Raw genomic sequence first — 19491 nt, 5'->3', positions numbered from 1 at the left:
TTTCTCTAGTTGTGGCGATGGGGCCTACTCTTCATTTTGGTGCATGGCTTCTCTTATTGTGGAGAACGGCCTCTAGAACGAGAGGGCTTCAGTAGTTTCTGCTCCCTGGGCTGTAGAGCACAGGCTCAGTCGTTGCAGCACACAGGCTTAGTTGCTCCCTGTCATGTGGGCTCCTCCCAGATCAGGGATCGAACCTGTGTATCTCCTGGATTGGCAGGTGGATTCTTTTATCACTGAACTGCCAGGGAAGCCCTGTTCTCTTCATCTTAGATTTTCACCTTTACAGTCATTTCTTTGGCTAAGCCGACCTTGTTCCTACCTTTGTGTACACTCCGGTCCTGGTTTTGTTTCCAAAACCTTCCTATATTTCCCTGTTGTTATCCTTGCTTGTCTTCCTTTGTAATGAGTTTATCAGAAAAGTACCAACATTTTATTTTGGGGCAATGCACATGTCAAAGTAGTTTTCATTAGTGTTTTTGCCAGTAGAAAATTAACTTTTTTTTGTTTTGGCCATGCCATCTGACTTATGAGATCCTTGATCCTGGACAGGGATTGACCCAGGCCCTGGGTTCAATGAAAGCCCTGAGTCTAACCACTGAAGCCTCAGGGAAGTCCCCTGAAAATTAACGTCTCTAAAGGATTGTCTCCTTAGTATTTCTCTCAATCAGTGGCGTGAACACAGGCGAGATGGAGAAAAGTCCCAGAACTGGTGTTAATACACCAGTTAAGGTTTAGATTTAGAAGCTGGCTTGGGTGTGATTCCAGAGTACATCTTAATGAACCAGTTTCTCTTCATAAACTTAGGAGCTTTCAGTCTATCCTGAAATTTGTTCTAATTTTTATCATAGTAAATGATAAAATGTTTGATAGAGATTAGATTATGCTTTGTTTGGGTTGTTACAGAAATGTAAGTATTTAGGCTTATTTAATGACCTAAACATTGCAGCAGTTTCTGAGGCACACAACCACACTCTTCTAAAATTTTTCCTTGTGATGAGAACTCTTAGGATTTCAGTTCAGTTCAGTCGCTCAAGTCGTGTCCGACTCTTTGCGACCCCATGAATCGCAGCATGCCAGGCCTCCCTGTCCATCACCAACTCCCGGAGTTCAGTGAGACTCACGTCCATCGAGTCAGTGATGCCATCCAGCCATCTCATCCTCTGTCGTCCCCTTCTCCTCCTGCCCCCAATCCCTCCCAGCATCAGAGTCGTTTCCACTGAGTCAACTCTTCTCATGAGGTGGCCAAAGTACTGCTTAATAGTTTTCATATACGTCATATAGCAGTGTTAACTGTAGTCACCATGCTGTACATTATATCCGTACTGTTTAATTATCTTGTATCTAGAAGTTTGTGCCTTTGGACCTCCTTCCTCCAGCTCTCCTCTCCTCCCAGCCACAAATCTGATCCCTTTATCTATGCATTATTATTTTTGTTGTTGTTTTAAGATTTCACAGATAAGTGAGATCACCGTTTGTCTTTTTCTGACTCATTTCACTTAGCATAATGCCCTCAAGGTCCATTCATGTCACACATGGCAGTCTTCCTTGTTTTGTTTTTTAATGGTAGAATAGTAGTCTGTGTGTGTATCTGTATGTGTGTGTATGTAATCACATTTTCTCTAACCCTTTATCCATTGGCAGATACTTAGGTTGTTTCCATATTTTGTCTATTGTGAATAATGCTGCTACAACATGGAGGTGCACATATCTTTTCCAATCAGTGTTTTTGTTTGCTTTGGTTATATTCCCAGGAGTGAAATTGCTAGATCATATGGTAGTTCTATTTTTTTTTTTTTAATTTGGCTGCACTGTGTCTTATTTGAGACATGTGGGATCTTATTCCCTGACCAAGGATCAAACCCAGGCCCCACTGCATTAGGAGCTCGGAGTCTTAGCCACTGGGCCATGAGGGAAGTCCCATGGTAGTTCTGTTTTTAATTTTTGAGGCTCCTCCATACTGTTTTACATAGTGGCTGCACCAGTTTACAATCTCCCCAAGAGTGCTTATGTTTCCTTTTCTCTCATCCTTACCTTTGTTCTTTGTTATCTCTTGTCTTTTTGATTATGGCCATTTTAATGAGCCTGAAGTGTTACTGTGGTTTTAATTTTCATTTCCCTAATTTTGAGCTTCTCTTCATGTATCTATTGGCCATTCATATATCTACTTTAGTGAAATGTCTATTCACGGCTTTTGCCCATTTTAAAATCGGATTAATTGGGTTTTCTTTTTGCTATTGAGTTCTGTTAGTTCTTTATCTACTTTGGATATTAACACCTTATCAGATAAATGGTTTGCAGATATTTTCTCTCCTTCCATAGGTTGCCTTTTCATTTGTTGATTGTTTCTTTTATTATGCAGAAGCTTTTTGGTTTGATGTAGTCCCTTTAGTTTATTTTTAATTTTATTACTTGTGCTTTGGGTGTTCTATCCAAAAAAATCATTGCCAAGACCCATGTCAAGGAGGTTCCCCCCCATGATTTCTTTTAGAAGTTTCATGTTTTCAGGTCTTATCCTGTTTAAGTATTTAATCCATTTTGAGTTAACTTTTGTGAGTGGAGCACTTAAGGGTCTAGTTTCATTCTTTTACGTGTGAATATCCAGTCTCCCCAGGATTGTTTACTGAAGGCTCTCTTTTCTCCATTGAATATGTAGCTGCATTCTTGAAAATGAAATCTTCAGGGAGTCATAAATGAGTTTTTAGGGGCTGACAATGAATCTGGAGTTCTTAGAGATATTATTGAATTTGATTACTTAAGACATTCCACATTTTGACAAATTAAGAAGCTAGCAATTGTTTCCCTGTGTGATCTTTGTTATCCTTGCTAGATGAGTATTGCGTGTATCAGAACTAATGACCAGTGACTGACTGCTTCTTTACTCCTTTGCTCCCTTCATAAAGTCATTCATTGAGGAGATGGTTGTCAGTTGCCTGCTTTGTGCTGGGCATTGTTCTGGGAAGTACAGTGGCAGATATGACAGATAAAGTCTGTCTTTATGGAGGTTCTGTAATTGTGGAAGAGTAAAGACAGACAAATAAATGAGCAAGAACTTCAAATAGTACAACAAAGAAAGCATAATATTTTCATGTGATAGAATAACTTGGCTAGGCCAGGAAGACACTAGATATGGTGGTTGAAGATGGCCTCTCCATGGAATTGCTGTTTCAGGTAAATCTCAATGATGACAGAGAGCCGACTGTTAAGATATAGGGGAGGCTAGTGGGAGTAGCTAGAATAAGTGCCTACAGCTTAACTTGTTGAAGGAGTGAAGAGAAGCTAGGGTTGTCAACCATAGAGATGGAGAATAAGGGCACTGTTAGGTGAGGTCTTTTGAGGTTTTTAACATTTTTATGCTTGGACCCTTTTGACTTCCAATAAAGCCTGTGAACCACTTCTCAGAATAATGTTTTTAAATGCATAAAATAAAACACATAGAGTTAAATAGGAAGCCATTTATATTGAAACACACTTATCAAAATATAAAATATTCTTGAGAAATATGTGCTTTTTATTAATGCATTAAAAAACGTGGTTTGGGTGAAGTTCTACTTTAACTTTGAACTAATGAGTTTAAATGGTAAAGTTATCTAGTTATCTCCAAAAACTGTGATATGAAAACGTTTGGAATTTTAGTTGATTCAGTTCAGTTGCTCAGTCGTGTCCGACTCTTTGCGACCCCATGAATTGCAGCACACCAGGCCTCCCTGTCTATCCCCAACTCCCGGAGTTTACTCAAACTCACGTCCATCAAGTCAGAGATGCCATCCAGCCATCTCATCCTCTGTTGTCCCCTTTTCCCCTTGCCCCCAATCCCTTCCAGCATCAGAGTCTTTTCCAAGGAGTCAACTCTTCACATGAGGTGGCCAAAGTACTGGAGTTTCAGCTTCAGCATCATTCCTTCCAAAGAAATCCCAGGGCTGATCTCCTTCAGAATGGACTGGTTGGATCTCCTTGCAGTCCATGGGCCTCTCAAGAGTCTTCTCCAACACCACAGTTCAAAAGCATCAATTCTTCGGTGCTCAGCTTTCTTCACGGTCCAACTCTCACATCCATACATGACCACTGGAAAAACCATAGCCTTGACTAGATGAACCTTTGTTGGCAAAGTAATGTCTCTGCTTTTGAATATGCTATCTAGGTTGGTCATAACTTTCCTTCCAAGGAGTAAGCGTCTTTTAATTTCATGGCTGCAGTCACCATCTGCAGTGATTTTGGAGCCCCCCAAAAATAAAGTTGATTACAAATAAAATAATACTGTGTGATTTATTACTTATATTAACATTGGAAGGTACTGATAATACTACTGTGATTTATTACTTACATTAACAGTGGAAGAAAATGCTTGGTTCCAGTTAGAGGTTACAGAAAATGAAGATGAGATTAATTTCTCTTTGTTTATGTACTACCTTGAATTCAAGGATCTGTGTACCTTTAAGACCCTAGGATAGATCATGTAGAGCTTTTCAGATTGTGGTAGCTAGTTGAAAATGGAGTATATGGAAAAACTCAATGGTGCCCATCAGTTGGTGAATGAATAAATAAAATGTGGCATATCCATACAATGGAATATTGTTCCTCAGTCAAAAGGAATGAAATACTGATGCATGATACAACATGGATGAACCTTGAAAGCATTATGCTAAGTGAAAAAATGCAGTCACAGTGTAATATCCTTTTATATGAAAAGACCAGAAGAAGCAAATCCATAGAGTGGAGGAGTAGTGGTTGCCTAGGCTTGAAGGGGTGGCAGGGGGTTGGAGGAAAATTGTAAGTTATTGCTAATGGGTGTAGGGTTCCTTGTTTCTTTTGAGAGCAGTGACAGTTTGAAAATTGATTGTGGTTGTTATTGCCTAGATCTGTGAATATACTGAAAACCATTGAATTGTATACTTTAAAATGAAGAATTGTTTGGTATATGAATCATATCTCAATAGAGCTGTTATTTTTTAATTAAAACCATAACCAGTTGGAGGGGGGAACCAGCTGAAATTGGCACCTAGGGCTCAGTACAACTTACGAATAGGGAAAGGAATTCAAGATGCTGGGGAATTCCTTGGCAGTCCCGTGGTTAGGACTCTGAGCTTTTTACTGCTGAGGGCCCAGGTTTGATCACTGGTCAGGGAACTAATGTCTCCCTAGCCACGTGGTGCAGCCAATAGATAGAAAAACCAATAGAGAAGAAGATGTGGTACTTAGACATGGTAGAGTATTACTCAGCCGTGAAGAGGAATAAAATAATTCCATTTGCAGTGATATAGAGGGACCTAGAGATTGTCATATAGAGTGAAGTAAGTCAGAAAGAAAAGAAGAATATTGTATAATATCACTTGTATGTGAAATCTAGAGAAGTGGTACTGATGAACTTCCTTGCAGAAGTAGAGCCACAAATGCAGAAAGCAAACCAGTGGCTATCAAGGAGGAGCAGGGCAGGGCGGGACGAGTTGGTAGACTGGGACTGACATATATACACAACTATATTCAAAGTAGATAACTAACGAGAATCTATTGTATAGCACGGGGAACTCTACTTAGTGCTCTGGGATGAACTAAATGGGGAGGAAATCCAAAAAAGAGGGGATATATACGTGTGTGTAACTGATTCATTTTGCTGTACAACAGAAACTAACTTAACATTGTAAAGCAATTATACTCTGATATCAATTAATTTATTTAAAAAGATGCTAGATAAGGCTTGCAGGATAGGGAGCAAGTGAGCAGAGAAGGGACATTAACTGAGAACAGCTCCAGCAAGTGGGCCTGTGTGTAAGGGACTAGAGGAAATATTCTGAACTTTGTATAGGTGTTGCTACAGTGATACTGCTTGTGTTTTTTCAGGAAACCTTAACCTTCTTCAAAGTCATGTGGTAGAAGAGAACTTAACAGAAAAAATAGTGATAAGGTAGACCTCAAAATATATGAAAAATTTTAAATGATTGCTAACAAAAGCGTTAACAAACCTTAATGAAGCCTACTGTAAAACAACTATACTCCAATAAAAATTAATTAAAACAAAAATAGTAGCCTACATAAATCTCCATTGGATTTGTACCCAATATCAGCATCAAGTGACTTGAAGCTTTTAAGTTTGGGACTCTTTTTTTTCCCTCCTTTGAGGTGCCCTTCAGGGGCATTTACTTCAAATAAAGGTCAGTTTCATCCAAGTTAAAAATCTGTACCAGGGAATATACAGTTCAGTTAGAAAAAAAAATTTTTTTAAACACTGGCAGATGTTTTTGTACTCTTCATCTATATTCAGCCTTTCTACATATCTTATAAGAATGTAGATATACATATCCACTTTTCATAGTGGAAAGTATAATGGTTAAGCCAGCTACCGTGAGGTCAAGTAGCTGTTGCCAAGCTTACTCTTTAATTGTGGGAAAGCTTGGCCTTGATCTCTTCAAAACTTTAGTGGTCTGGAGGAGAAATCATTTGTGAATCCGTGCTAGCACCCTGTTTTGCTGCCATCATTCCCCTCTTAACCAATCGCATGTGAGCTAATTCAGACTAAAGAACCAGACATTGTAGCACAACAGACATTATGTGGGCAAAGTGTTGTTTACGGACTGTCCAAATAATGTTTCACACATATGTACTGTTTTCTCAATATGTGTAGAGACTGTTGTGATTAATAATAATAAATGAATTCTCATAATTGTTTGACTGCCATCGTAGCTTTTTCATCATCTTCCCAAGAGCTTCCCCTACTTCTGTAAAGGCTGGTAACTGCTGCTTTGGAGTAAAATGCAGTATGCTAGAGATTGCTTTGGAGAAGGCAATGGCAACCCACTCCAGTGCTCTTGCCTGGAGAATCCCAGGGACAGGGGAGCCTGGTGGGCTGTCGTCTATGGGGTTGCATAGAGTCGGACATGACTGAAGCGACTTAGCAGCAGCATCAGCAGAGATCACTTGCAGAGTTCTTCTAAAGGAATTTACTGGATATTAGAAAAAAAAATTCTGTGTTACAACCAATAATAATACATGATAACCATTGCTGAGCTTCTATTAAGTCTCAAGTACTATATATACTAAGTGTTGTGTATGGTGGTCTACTCTTTCATCTTCTGGGTAGCTGTTGTTACTACTTCCATTACAATAGACAAGGAAAAGGCGGCTTCAGATCACAGAGCCAGTAAGTATGAGAGCAGGGATTGGTTCCCAGCTCTCTACTCAGGCCTTTCAAGCTGTAGATTCTGTTGCTTCACTTACTCCTCCTCACATGATTTCCCAGCATGTGCTTTTAAACAACATCAAGCAAAGTTCCAGTGTAAATACATGACTTGATTTAGCCTCTGTTAATTGGAACACTGTATTACTAATGGAAATTAGGGGTTTATAAGGTAAGTTAGAGATACTTTATTTTAATAACGTTGACTTGGGATTGTTAAATCTGTAAGGAAACACAGTTCATTTGATTGTAATTAATGTCACGTTTCTGTATATAGCACTGCTTATGAAGGAGATTACAGGCTTGTGGGGGCTTCCCTTGTGGCTCAGTTGATAAAGAATCCACACCAATGCAGGAGACCTGGGTTCGATCCCTGGGTTGGGGAGATTTCCCAGAGAAGGGAAAGGCTATCCACTCCAGTATTCTGGCCTAGAGAATCCCACGGACTATATAGTCCATGGGGTCGCAAAGAGTCGAACACGACTGAGCGACTTTGACTCACTCTTTCACAGACTTGTGGGGGAGGCACTGTTTTATTAATAGGGGGTTTTGAATGCCAGACCATTTCCCTTTGCATATAAGTCCTAAACACGTTTGAATTAAGGTATCCTACTGAGTAACGTCAGAGATCTGCTGCACAGTTTGTACTTTTTGGGATCAAATGCTGCTCATTATAATTAGATTTTTATGATTTGTAGTTTTGTATTCTTAAAAATAGGACCTACTTATTTACTTTTCTTTTTCTTTCTTTTAGGAAAACATCAGGCATTGTTTCTGGCAGTTTTTGTGACTCCTCTTATTGATCTTCGTTCTGACTTCTCCAAGTTTCAGGAAATGATAGAAACAACTTTAGATATGGATCAGGTATGCAATATACTCTTTAAAACAGGCACAAAAATAATTTTGAAAAGCAAAGGCACATCAGAAAACTTCTCCAGATTTCTCTTATTAGTGTTGAATTGTAGCACTTGTAGGGCCCTTTTGAGACAGTGTATGTAAGAACGAGTGATGAGAAAAGGTTTTTAAATTTTATTTTTTTAATAAAAATCATTTCAGTGGATAAAAATTAAGAAGGGTTAACAGAGGAAGTGAATATTGGGGATAAGTGCCCTGTTTAAAGAAAATTTCATAAATAAAAGATTTCACATTTGCAAGCTGAGTTTTAATTCTAAGAAAGAACCAAAGTTATAGTCATTGAAAAGGGACAGGGTATAGAGGTAAATATGGAAAATAAGAGATGTCAGCTTCTCTTGTTTATTTCCACGTAGGGAAGGTCTTTGGGGGAGGAGGTGAGAGTGAGTGTATCTCTAGTAGTCATTATATACTGAAAAGTTAACCATGACTCTGCATACTAATACTGTGAAATTTTTCTACACTGAATTTTCTGTTAAACGTGATCATGCAAGGAATACGTGCTTCAGTTCAGTTCAGTCGCTCAGTCATGTCCGATTCCTTGGAACCCCATGGACGGCAGCGTGCCAGGCTTCCCTTTCCATCACCAACTCCCGGAGCTTACTCAAGCTCATGTCCATCGAGTTGGTGATGCCATTCAACCATCTCATCCTCTGTCGTCCCCTTCTCTTCCCGCCTTCAGTCTTTCCCAGCATCAGTGTCTTTTCAGATGAGTCAGTTCTTCGAATCAGGTGGCCAAAGTATTGGAGCTTCAGCATCAGTCCTTCCAATGAATATTCAGGCCTGATTTCCTTTAGGATTAACTGGTTTGGATATCCTTGCAGTCCAAGGAACTGCAAGAAGCTTGAAGAGCTCAGTTGGTAAAGAATATGTGCTTACATTATTCTTATTAAATGATAGTTAGATTCTTTGCATTCTTCTTAATAACTAGATTAATTGGAGTTAACACATGACATATGTGATGCTGATTTAATTTTTTGTTGGATAATTAACTGAGATTCAAAATACTAAACCACATTTACTCTATGCTTTTTAGGTTTTAGAAGTGAAAGAGGAGTGTTTGTATAGGTATAAATGCTTCTTTTCTGGTATTATTTTGTCAGTAATAGGGCAGTCTTTTCCATTTACTTGTAGGTTAAGCAGTTAGGAAACTTGCATCATTTTCACCCATTGTTTAGGAAGACTTGTGTTTTAGTTCTTGTTTCCTCTGTAATATCACTTTTAGTGGAATGATTTTAGGTACATAATTTTTAGATCATTGGGAGCCTAGCAGTCTGTTTTATGTTTTAACAAGCCCTCCAGGTGATTCTGATACATGCTTAAGTTTGAGACCCACATATTTTTAATGCATGGAGATAGTGGCTTCAGTTCAGTTCGGTTCAATCACTCAGTCCTGTCCGACTCTTTGCGATCCCATGAATCGCAGCACGCCAGGCCTCCCTGTCCATCACCAACTCCCGGAGTTCACGCAAACTCACGTCCATCAAGTCGGTGATGCCATCCAGCCATCTATCCTCTGTCGTCCCCTTTTCCTCCTGCCCCCAATCCCTCCCAGCATCAGAGTCTTTTCCAATGAGTCAACTCTTTGCATGAGGTAGCCAAAGTACTGGAGTTTCAGCTTTAGCATCATTCCTTCCGAAAAACACCCAGAGCTGATCTCCTTTAGAATGGACTGGTTGGATCTCCTTGCAGTCCAAGGGACTCTCAAGAGTCTTCTCCAACACCACAGTTCAAAAGCATCAATTCTTCGGGGCTCAGCTTTCTTCACAGTCCAACTTAAGGTGGCCATAAAGGGCAGAATCAATTGTAGTATTTCAGCAGAGCTTTGCCTAACCTCTGGGTTTTTTCAAATGTGGAAACATCTATAATGAAATGGAAAAGCTCAGTTCTTGCTTTTCCATCTCTCTGTTTTAGTCAGAGTGTTGTTGATCATCAAGATCTACACATTTATTTTCTTTCATTTTAAGGAATATTTACAAATATCCAACTCTCCCCAGTCACAGGTGAGGCCACATCCTTAGCTGTGGGGGAAAAAGGGGCATCAGTATCCAGATGTCTACAATCTTTGGATTTTAGGAGCATGTGAGTGTGTGAGACTGTGTGTGTTTGTATATGTGTCTGTGTAGGCATAAATGCTTCTTTTCTGGAATGATTTCTTAGTGACAGGGGAATCTTTTCCATTTATATGGGGGTTGGTGTTCTTGAGGATAGTTTTCCAGAAAGATATTTAAAGTACCAGGATACAAATTTGTAAAGTGCTTTTCTTTATTTGATGTTTTTCTCCTTATAAATGGAACACATAATATTAGAACAAGAGAAACAAAATGATACAGGGAAATACAAAGGCAAAAATTACTATCTTTGATCTTTCTCCTTCCCTCTTTTCAGATGAACAGTGTAATAGCTGGTGTTCTTTCTTCGCTTCCATTATATTTTCCTTATTGTGGATTAAGGATTTTTACTTTGATCTGAAATACTTGACACATACCTGTTAAACTTGAATTTGCTGTGACTGTAAAATAGTAGTCAGTGTCAGTTCTTGAATGATGCTGCCAGAAGAGCATTTAAAGATTTTATAAATGTCTGGAAGGAGTGAGTCAGAAAGGAAAACAGTGCAATAATTGGATATAGACTGGAAAAAGAGAGGTCATTTTTCCTAATTTCATTGCTATCACTTTAGATATGACAAGTCCCAGTTTTTAGATCTGAAGATGGAATATTAAGTAGTTAACTTTGTAGGGGAAGAAAGACTTGTCTTCTTGTAGGTTCACTGTTTGTTGTTGTCATTCAGTCTCTCCGTCTTGTCTGACTCTTTGCAACAACATGGACTGCAGCATGCCAGGCTTTCCTGTCCATCACCAACTCCCGGAGCTTGCTCAAATTCATGTCCATCGAGTCGGTGATGCCATCCAGCTATCTTGTCCTCTATCTTCCCTTCTCCTCCTGCCTTCACTCTTTCCCAGCATCAGGGTGTTTTCCAGTGAGTCGGCTCTTCACATCAGGTGGCTAAAGTATTGGAACTTCAGCCTCAGCATCAGTCCTTCCAATGAATATTCAGGATTGATTTCCTTTAGGATTGACTGGTTGAATCTCCTTGCAGTCCAAGGGACTAACTCCAGCACCACAGTTCAGAAATTCAAAAGCATCAATTCTTTAGCGCTCAGCCTTCTTTATGTTCCAACTCTCACATCCGTACATGACTACTGGTAAAACCATCAGATCAGATCAGATCAGTCACTCAGTCGTGTCCGACTCTTTGCGACCCCATGAATCGCAGCACGCTAGGCCTCCCTGTCCATCACCAATTCCTGGAGTTCACTCAGACTCACGTCCATCGAGTCAGAGATGCCATCCAGCCATCTCATCCTCTGTCGTCCCCTTCTCCTCCTGCCCCCAATCCCTCCCAGCATCAGAGTCTTTTCCAATGACTCAACTCTTCGCATGAGGTGGCCAAAGTTCTGGAGTTTCAGCTTTAGCATCATTCCTTCCAAAGAACACCCAGGGCTGATCTCCTTCAGAATGGACTGGTTGGATCTCCTTGCAGTCCAAGGGACTCTCAAGAGTCTTCTCCAACACCACAGTTCAAAAGCATCAATTCTTCGGGGCTCAGCCTTCTTCACAGTCCAACTCTCACATCCATACATGACCACAGGAAAAACCATAGCCTCGACTAGACGAACCTTTATTGGCAAAGTAATGTCTCTGCTTTTGAATATGCTGTCTAGGTTGGTCATAACTTTCCTTCCAAGGAGTAAGTGTCTTTTAATTTCATGGCTGCAGTCGCCATCTGCAGTGATTTTGGAGCCCCAAAAATAAAGTCTGACACTGTTTCCACTGTTTCCCCATCTATTTCCCATGAAGTGGTGGGACCGGATGCCATGATCTTCGTTTTCTGAATGTTGAGCTTTAAGCCAACTTTTTCACTCTCCACTTTCACTTTCATCAAGAGGCTTTTGAGTTCCTCTTCACTTTCTGCCATAAGGGTGGTGTCATCTGCATATCTGAGGTTATTGATATTTCTCCTGGCAATCTTGATTCCAGCTTGTGCTTCTTCCAGTCCAGCGTTTCTCATGATGTACTCTGCATAGAAGTTAAATAAACAGGGTGACAATATACGGCCTTGACGAACTCCTTTTCCTATTTGGAACCAGTCTGTTGTTCCATGTCCAGTTCTAACTGTTCCTTCGTGACCTGCATACAGATTTCTCAAGAGGCAGATCAGGTGGTCTGGTATTCCCATCTCTTGAAGAATTTTCCACAGTTTATTGTGACCCACACAGTCAAAGGCTTTGGCATAGTCAATAAAGCAGAAATAGATGCTTTTCTGGAACTCTCTTGCTTTTTCTATGATCCAGCAGATGTTGGCAATTTGATCTCTGGTTCCTCTGCCTTTTCTAAAACCAGGTTGAACATCAGGAAGTTCATGGTTCACATATTACTGAAGCCTGGCTTGGAGAATTTTGAGCATTACTTTACTAGCGTGTGAGATGAGTGCAATTGTGTGGTAGTTTGAGCATTCTTTGGCATTGCCTTTCTTTGGGATTGGAATGAAAACTGACCTTTCCAGTCCTGTGGCCACTGCTGAGTTTTCCAAATTAGCTGGCATATTGAGTGCAGCACTTTCACGGCATCATCTTTCAGGATTTGGAATAGCTCATAGCTTTGACTTTAATAGGACCTTGGCAAAATATTGTCTTTGCTTTAATACATTGTCTTGGTTTGTCATAGCTTTTCTTCCAAGGAGCGAGTGTCTTTTAATTTCATGGCTGCAGTCACCATCTGCAGTCATTTTGGAGCCCAAAAAAATAAAGTCTGTCCTTTTCCAGTCCTGTGGCCACTGCTGAGTTTTCCAAATTTTTGGCATATTGAATGAAGCACTGTAACAGTGTCATCTTTTATAATATAAATTATAACTTTATAATTATATAAATAGCTGGGATTTCATCACCTCCACTAGCTTTGTTTGTAGTGATGCTTCTTTCTAAGGCCCATCTGACTTCGTATTCTAGGATGTCTGGCTCGAGTGAGTGAGCACACCATCGTGGTTATCTGGGTCATTCAGATCTTTTTTGTATGGTTCTGTGTATCTTGCCACCTCTTCTTAATATCTTCTGCTTTTAAGTCCATACCGTTTCTTTCCTTAATTGTGCCCATCTCTGCATGAAATGTTCCCTTGGTATCTCTAGTTTTCTTGAAGCGATCTCTAGTCTTTCCCATTCTATTGTTTTCCTCTATTTCTTTGCATTGATCGCTGAGGAAGGCTTTCTTATCTCTTCTTGCTATTCTTTGGAACTCTGCATTCAGATGCTTATATCTTTCCTTTTCTCCTTTGCTTTTCGCTTCTCTTCTTTTCACAGCTATTTGTAAGGCCTCCCCAGACAGCCATTTTGCTTTTTTGCATTTCTTTTTCTTTGGGATGGTTTTGATCACCATCTCCTGTACAGTATTACGAACCTCTGTCCATAATTCTTTAGGCACTCTGTCTATCGGATCTAGTCCCTTGAATCTATTTGTCATTTCCACTGTATAATCAATTGTAAAGGATTAGATTTAGGTCATACCTGAATGGTCTGGTGGTTTTCCCTACTTTCTTCAATTTAAGTCTGAATTTTGCAATAAGGAGTTCATGATCTGAGCCACAGTCAGCTCCTGGTCTTGTTTTTCCTGACCGTATGCTGCTTCTGCTGCTAAGTCGCTTCAGTCGTGTCTGACTCTGTGTGACACCATAGACAGCAACCCACCAGGCTCCGCCATTCCTGGGATTCTCCAGGCAAGAACACTGGAGTGGATTGCCATTGCCTTCTCCCCTGACTATATAGAGCTTCTCCATCTTTGGCTGCAAAGAATCAATCTGATTTCGGTATTGACCATTTGGTCATGTCCATGTGTAGGGTCAACTCTTGTATTGTTGGAAGAGGGTGTTCGGTATGACCAGTGTGTTCTCTTCGCAAAGCTCTGTTAGCCCATGCCCTACTTCATTTTGTACTCCAAGGCCAAACTTGTCTGTTATTCCAGGTATTTCTTGACTTCCTACTTTTGCATTTCAGTCCCCTGTGATGAAAAGGACATCATTTTTTGGTATTACTTCTAGAAGGTCTTATAGGTCTTCATAGAACTGTTCAACTTCAGCTTCTTCAGCATTAGTGGTTGGGGCATAGACTTGGATTACTGTGATATTGAATGGTGTGCCTTGGAAGCGAACCAAGATCATTCTGTCGGTTTTGAGTTTGCACCCAAAGACTGCAAAACCAGATGAGAAAGAGCACAGATTTTGAGTTCACAGAAAAATATTAATCAAGGAAGCTGTTAGAATTTGGGATGTGTATTGTATCTTAGTAGGGAAGGGGGAGAGGGAGAAAGGGCACTTACTGGAAAGCAAATGGCTTTTAAGGCAGATGAGTGAGCTCTTTGGAGAGCAGATGGAAGATATGATAGTTTTGACTTCCCTGGTTGTGAAACTCTCTAAGAGAGGACTTAACAATTGAGTTCTTTGGGGGTGCTCTGCTGTTACGGAAATAACGGGGCTCAGAAACAAAGTCTACTCTCATACTTTTGTCTCAGTATAATTTTTATGCCACAGTGATATATTGTGGACCCCCTTTGACATTAAGTTCTTTGCCAGTAAGATGTGAGTTGTGGATTTCCTTTTTTTTTTTTTTCTGAGTAGATTATTGAGGTTAAACTTAGTATCAGTTAGGACTCGTATTTTTTTGCAGGTAATCTAAACTCAGTACATCTTGGCTCAAAGGGTTGCTTTATTCAGAAGCTCTGTGAGCCCATCAGAGAACTTCATTTCTTGGTCTTTTCTACTTTTTTATGATTTAAATTTTAACCTAAGGCTGGTTTCTCTTTTAGCTCTAAGATAGTTACCTACCAGTAGAAGTTCATGCCATATTCCAAGAACGATTTCTGCAGTTTGCCTTGATGGGACTATTTAAGCAGTGAGTGTGGCCAGAGAAATAGAATGTGGTTATGGGCCTAAGATAACCAAGGGTACATTACTTCTCTAGCTGGAGGCCACAAAGTAAGAGCACTACTGGGAGGGGGGAAGGAGGGGAGTCACTGTTGTGACCACCAGGAGTGTCTGCTAGGATTCTGCCCTGTAACTGTAGACTTTCATGTTTTATAGTATGATATTGTCTTTTAAATAAATCAGATTCCTAGTTAAAACCTGTCTAGAGTCTCTAGGGAGGTGACTTACTATAATATCTTTATTCTCAGTTACAAACTTTTAAACTTAGCTTGGGTTATAAGGTGATTCCAACCCTTCACTGTCATTGTGGATATTTGTGATGAGTTTAGGCATTTCAATTACATGACTCAGAACCACTTTGAGAAAACCTCAAGAGAATATCAGTCGTTTTATGTATGATTTCATATTTTCTAGCTGTGCACTTAGGAATTCATGTGATGAGGGGAGCAGTCATTTATGTGAATGGTTGGGTTACTTTTTATCTTTTCCTAGAGGCTTAGCTTTTTATATAAATGCATCGCTTGTTTTTGTGGCTGCTTTCCATAAATTTTATGGAATGATTTTCTGTTTTTGAAGTGAATGTAGAGCAGAACTACCATAAAGCAGGGTTCAAAAATAACAATGATTTTTCACAAAAAGTAAACAGTTTTAGTTTATTGGGTGATTCAGTGGGATGTATGGAATTTTTAAACCTTTCTGTACGTATTTGGACCATTTTATCTTTGAATCTTAGTTTTCACATATACTCCTTACTGATATTTCATCTTGGAAAAGTACTGACTTTAGATAAATTTTTATTGAAAATCCTGGGACAGAAAATTGAAATTGTTTTTAATAAGCCACAGTTGAATAGTTCTGATACAACTATATCATTGTAGATATATAGAAGTTTTAAAGATGCTGCATTTATATGCAGTATACTTTAAAGTTTTTATACTTGGAAATGAAAAAGAAATACAAAAAAGCAAAGTATTCCTATTCTCCCACCTAGAATTAACTGTCAGAACCTACTGGCATTTTTTCTTATAGTTCTGCTTTAAAAAACACAGGGCTAGGGGTTGTCCCTCTTGGTCCAGTGGTTAAGACTCCCTGTTTCCAATGCTGGGGGCGCAGGTTTGATTCCTGGTCAGGGAACTAACATCCCTCATGCTTCATGGCCAAAAAATAAAAATAAAACACTGTTTATGTAAAACTGATAACTATATAAAGCATTCACACAATGCAGAAAGGAAGAGAGATGGAAGTTAAAATATCCCCCACATCTATCACCCAGAGATAACTGTTACTAAAATTAGTCTGTTCTCAAGTATGAGCAGGATTGAAGGTTTAGAGAAGAGACGTTGAAATTTTGCATTTTAGTCCCTTACAATAAAGTACTGTCCTATTCAATCTCCTAGTAGTGCCCCCATTGAGACATAGCTAATGGTCTTTTTATGGTTATATGCAGACAGATGCATAGATAAATTAGAGCAGGAAACTCATACTGTAGATGTAACTTTTAATTTTAAAAGGGTCTAACCTAATGGTTTTCAGTGTAATAACAACAAAAAAATTACTGGAGGGAATTGTTTAACTTCAGTTGAATGATTTTTCACCATAAGAGAGGGTAAATAATCTAAAACATAGGTTAAAGAAACTTAAATTAGAAAAGATTGAAGTTTCTTTGACAAACGTGTTTCAGTTTTGGAGTATTAATTACCTACTCTGAAAGTTGAGCAGTTAACTACTCACTCAAATGTGCTTCTACATAACTCCCTTTATAACTCTTGGTTTTTAATAGTTCTATTTTTGCACTGGCCAGGTCTAAAATACGCATATGTCTGTAGCCTTAATTCCAATTTCCAGACTGTTTAACGTTCATTTTTATTTGTAAATGAATTCAGTGCTCATCATGTTCTTTTACCATGGCTTCTTCATTCCTGGGTTTTAAAATGCTTAATTCGACTTTTATTTGGCCAGATTTGTCTTTCAGGTTTTTTTTTTTTTTAAGGTTGATGAATATTATTATAGGACTTGAATTACTTCATGCTTGATAAACATATCTGTCTTTTAGCTTTATTCTCAAACAAATATTTATTATAATTAGTGCTTTCTTAAAACTTCCAGTGTGCATCACTATCTTCTGACATTCAGTACTAATGAAATGTCTGTTACCACTTTGATTTACAACTGCCCCTTCCTCCCCACCCACCTCTCCATCCCCGCGTTTCAGGTGATCTGCTCTTCCTGCCTAGATGTCTGAAAAATTCCTCATTGCTCTTCTCTTTTCTTCACCCCTTAACTTTCCCTGCTTCCACCTTCCCCCTTTCCTTTGTCTGGCCTCCCGTGCCTCGACCCCCCCTGTTTCCTTTCTTTTCTCTTCCAACCCCTGTCCTTCCTTCCCCCTCTTTCTGTCCACATCCTTTCTCCTGTTAATTTTTCCATTCCCCTCCTTTTTTTTTTTTTCACTTTCCTCCTTTTTGAGGTGTTTAAAAATCTTAACATTTAATTAGGAAATACTTGTCATACTAATAGTATGCTCACTACAAAGTCCTGTTTTCATACATCCCTCCACAGAATTACCTGCTATCCTGGAACTGGTGTTTATTGTTATAGTTTTCATGCATTTCATTACTATAATAGGTACTATTGGTTATTTATAAACTTTATAAATAATATTGTCTTATCAATATTTTGATTGAAATTGCATTTTATTTAGTGATTAACTTAAGGGAGAATCAACATCATTACAACATTGAGTCTTTCTATCCATGAATATTATATTTTTTCCTTTTTTTTCTTTCCAATGATTACATTTTTGGAGAGTAATTTACATAAAATTTTTAAAAGCATATTATTCATTGGTATTTACTACATTTTCATTGTTGTGCAGCCACTACCACTTAGTTCTAAAATATTTTCCATTACTACAAAAAGAAAACCCGTACCCATTAGCAGCTACTCTCTTTCCCAGTTTCCTCAGTTGCTGGCAGCCACTAACCTACTTTTATCTCTACTGTCTTGCTAATTCTAGACATTTTAAATGGAATCATACAATATGTAGCCTTTGTGACTGGCTTCTCTTATGATCAGAAAGGTGCCATTGTATGGGTATACCATGCTTTGTTTATATAGTCACTTGTAGATGGACATGTAGGTCGTTTCTACTTTTGGCTAGCGTGAATAGTACGCCTTTGAACAGTCATGTACAACTCTTGTTCTGTTCTTTTAGATATATAGCTAGGAGTGAAATTGCTGAGTCATATGGTAATTTTATGTTTAACTTTTTGAGGAATCACTGCGCGTTCTCCCTGGTCCCTTTACCACTTAAAATTCCTACCAACAATATATGAGGATTCCAGTTTCTGCACATTCTTGCTAATACTTGTGGGTTTTTTGTTTTTTCTTCATTGTTGTAATAGCCACCCTAGTTAGTATGAAGTTACATTTCATTGTGGTTTTGATTTGCATTTCCCTAGTTTCTGAAGGTAAACATCTTTTCATATATTTGTTGACCATTTTGTATCTTTGGAGAAATGTCTATTCAGATATTTTGTTCATTTTTAAATTGGCTTATTTGTCTTTTTGTTGTTGAATTATGGATGGGACATGTTCGCTTAGTTGTGTCCAACTCTTTGCGACGCCACGGCAGGAGGAGCCTGCCAGGCTCCTCCGTCCATGGAATTTTCCAGGCAAGAATACTGGAGTGGGTTGCCATTTCCTGCTCCAGGGGATCTTCCCAACCCAGGGATTGAACCCGCGTCTCCCGCACTCTTTACCATCTGAGCCACCAGGGAAGCTCGTTGAGTTATGAATTCTATTTATATTCTGAATACTGAACCCTTTTTCTAGGAAATACATGTTTCTGAGTTTTCCAGTTGCCAAAATTTGTTCATAGTGATTGCTTATTATTTTTAAAAGCACTATTGTATTTGCAGGCAGAGTTCCTGTTTATTTTTAATATAATATGTGCCTCTGATATTCCATCCTTTGCATAGCCTGTTTATTTTAGAGGAGCAACTTTTGACTTTTAAATCCTCCTTGTAGCTTTGGGTTGCTTTGTTTTTCATTAATGTCCAGTCTTATGTATATATTACATCTATTTTTTATGTCTTTCAGCCTCTCTTTTTCCAGCCTTTTTTAGTAAGCAATTAAGGTTATACTTTTCTATGTGTTGTTTTAGCTGAATGCATCCCATATGTTTTGAGAGGTATTATTTCTTACTCAGTTTTGAGTCATTTATTCCCATCATCACTTGTTCTTTGATCTGTCATTTGTTTAGAAAGTTTTTAAATTTATAAGCTTCAGTTCAGTTCAGTTCAGTTCAGTCGCTCAGTTGTGTCCAACTCTTTTCGACCCCATGAATCGCAGCACACCAGGCCTCCCTGTCCATCACCAACTCCCGGAGTTCACTCAAACTCATGTCCATCAAGTCGATGATGCCATCCAGCCATCTCAT

At 39.0% G+C, this 19491-nt stretch overlaps 1 protein-coding gene across 1 annotated transcript in view; it reads left to right on the top strand.

Annotated features, from left to right (window-relative positions):
* The window catches only part of MSH2 (mutS homolog 2), an 82643-nt gene that overhangs the window by 36591 nt on the left and 26561 nt on the right, over positions 1–19491 (top strand). The window contains exon 8 of the mRNA XM_005895625.2: positions 7923–8032. Within this exon, the coding sequence (XP_005895687.1) occupies positions 7923–8032 (110 nt within the window). The remainder of the gene's footprint in view (positions 1–7922; positions 8033–19491) is intronic.

This window comes from Bos mutus, chromosome 11 (assembly GCF_027580195.1).
Source record: "Bos mutus isolate GX-2022 chromosome 11, NWIPB_WYAK_1.1, whole genome shotgun sequence".
NCBI lineage: Eukaryota > Metazoa > Chordata > Mammalia > Artiodactyla > Bovidae > Bos > Bos mutus.
Note: the sequence above shows the minus strand (reverse complement) of the source record. Positions and strands in the feature narration are given on the sequence as shown.